General features: G+C 35.7%; 1 protein-coding gene across 1 annotated transcript in view; it reads right to left on the bottom strand.

The window, feature by feature from the left end:
* The window catches only part of LOC108250026 (tyrosine-protein kinase Mer), a gene marked incomplete in the record, with an annotated part of 64,878 nt that extends 64,159 nt beyond the window's left edge, over positions 1-719 (bottom strand). The window contains 1 exon segment of the mRNA XM_017439701.3: positions 584-719. Within this exon segment, the coding sequence (XP_017295190.2) occupies positions 584-689 (106 nt within the window).

Raw genomic sequence — 719 nt, forward strand, 5'->3', positions numbered from 1 at the left:
AAACCGAACCCCTAACCCAAAAACATCATTTCTCCTCGTGGGGACCAAAGCCTGGTCCCCACGAGGAGCAGTTGGTCCTCACAAGGTAGTATATGTTAGGAAAATTGTCCCCACAATGTATCAAATACATGGCCACACACACACACATCTCAAAAAGGAATCAGGTGGTCAATGCTGATTAAAGTAGCAAAACCATTGCTAGGAGAAAAAAGTATCAGATGGCTAGATAAAAGCTAAAAGTAGCAAAAAGCTGAACATTTTGACATATAAATGGTTATAATAGTGCAAAGTATGCTGAAGTAGTTTGACTACTACTACTACTATTACTATTAATAATAAAATACAAAGAAGAAGATAAAGAACAAGAATGGGTTGCATTATCAATGCTTTGGGTTTTTAATTCCTTTTTCCAGAGGCAAAAACTTTAGACAATACAATCTTGTATTTCCAGGGAATTTTCTGAATTTACTTTGGCGATTACCTGATATTGTCTAATTTAAAATTATTATTAATAAACAATTACCACAGTGTGAAAGTTATATATATGACAAATATCATAACTGTAAGACATATGAACACTCACCTTCCTCTGCCTGATATTGTGTGTTGCAGTCACTAAACCATAATAACATCCCCAGCAGGACTAAATTATTCCAGACAGCCAACAGTACTCTGTGACAAACAGCCATGGTTTCAGCTCATAACCTTGTATTGTTGCC

This window comes from Kryptolebias marmoratus, linkage group LG12 (assembly GCF_001649575.2).
Source record: "Kryptolebias marmoratus isolate JLee-2015 linkage group LG12, ASM164957v2, whole genome shotgun sequence".
NCBI lineage: Eukaryota > Metazoa > Chordata > Actinopteri > Cyprinodontiformes > Rivulidae > Kryptolebias > Kryptolebias marmoratus.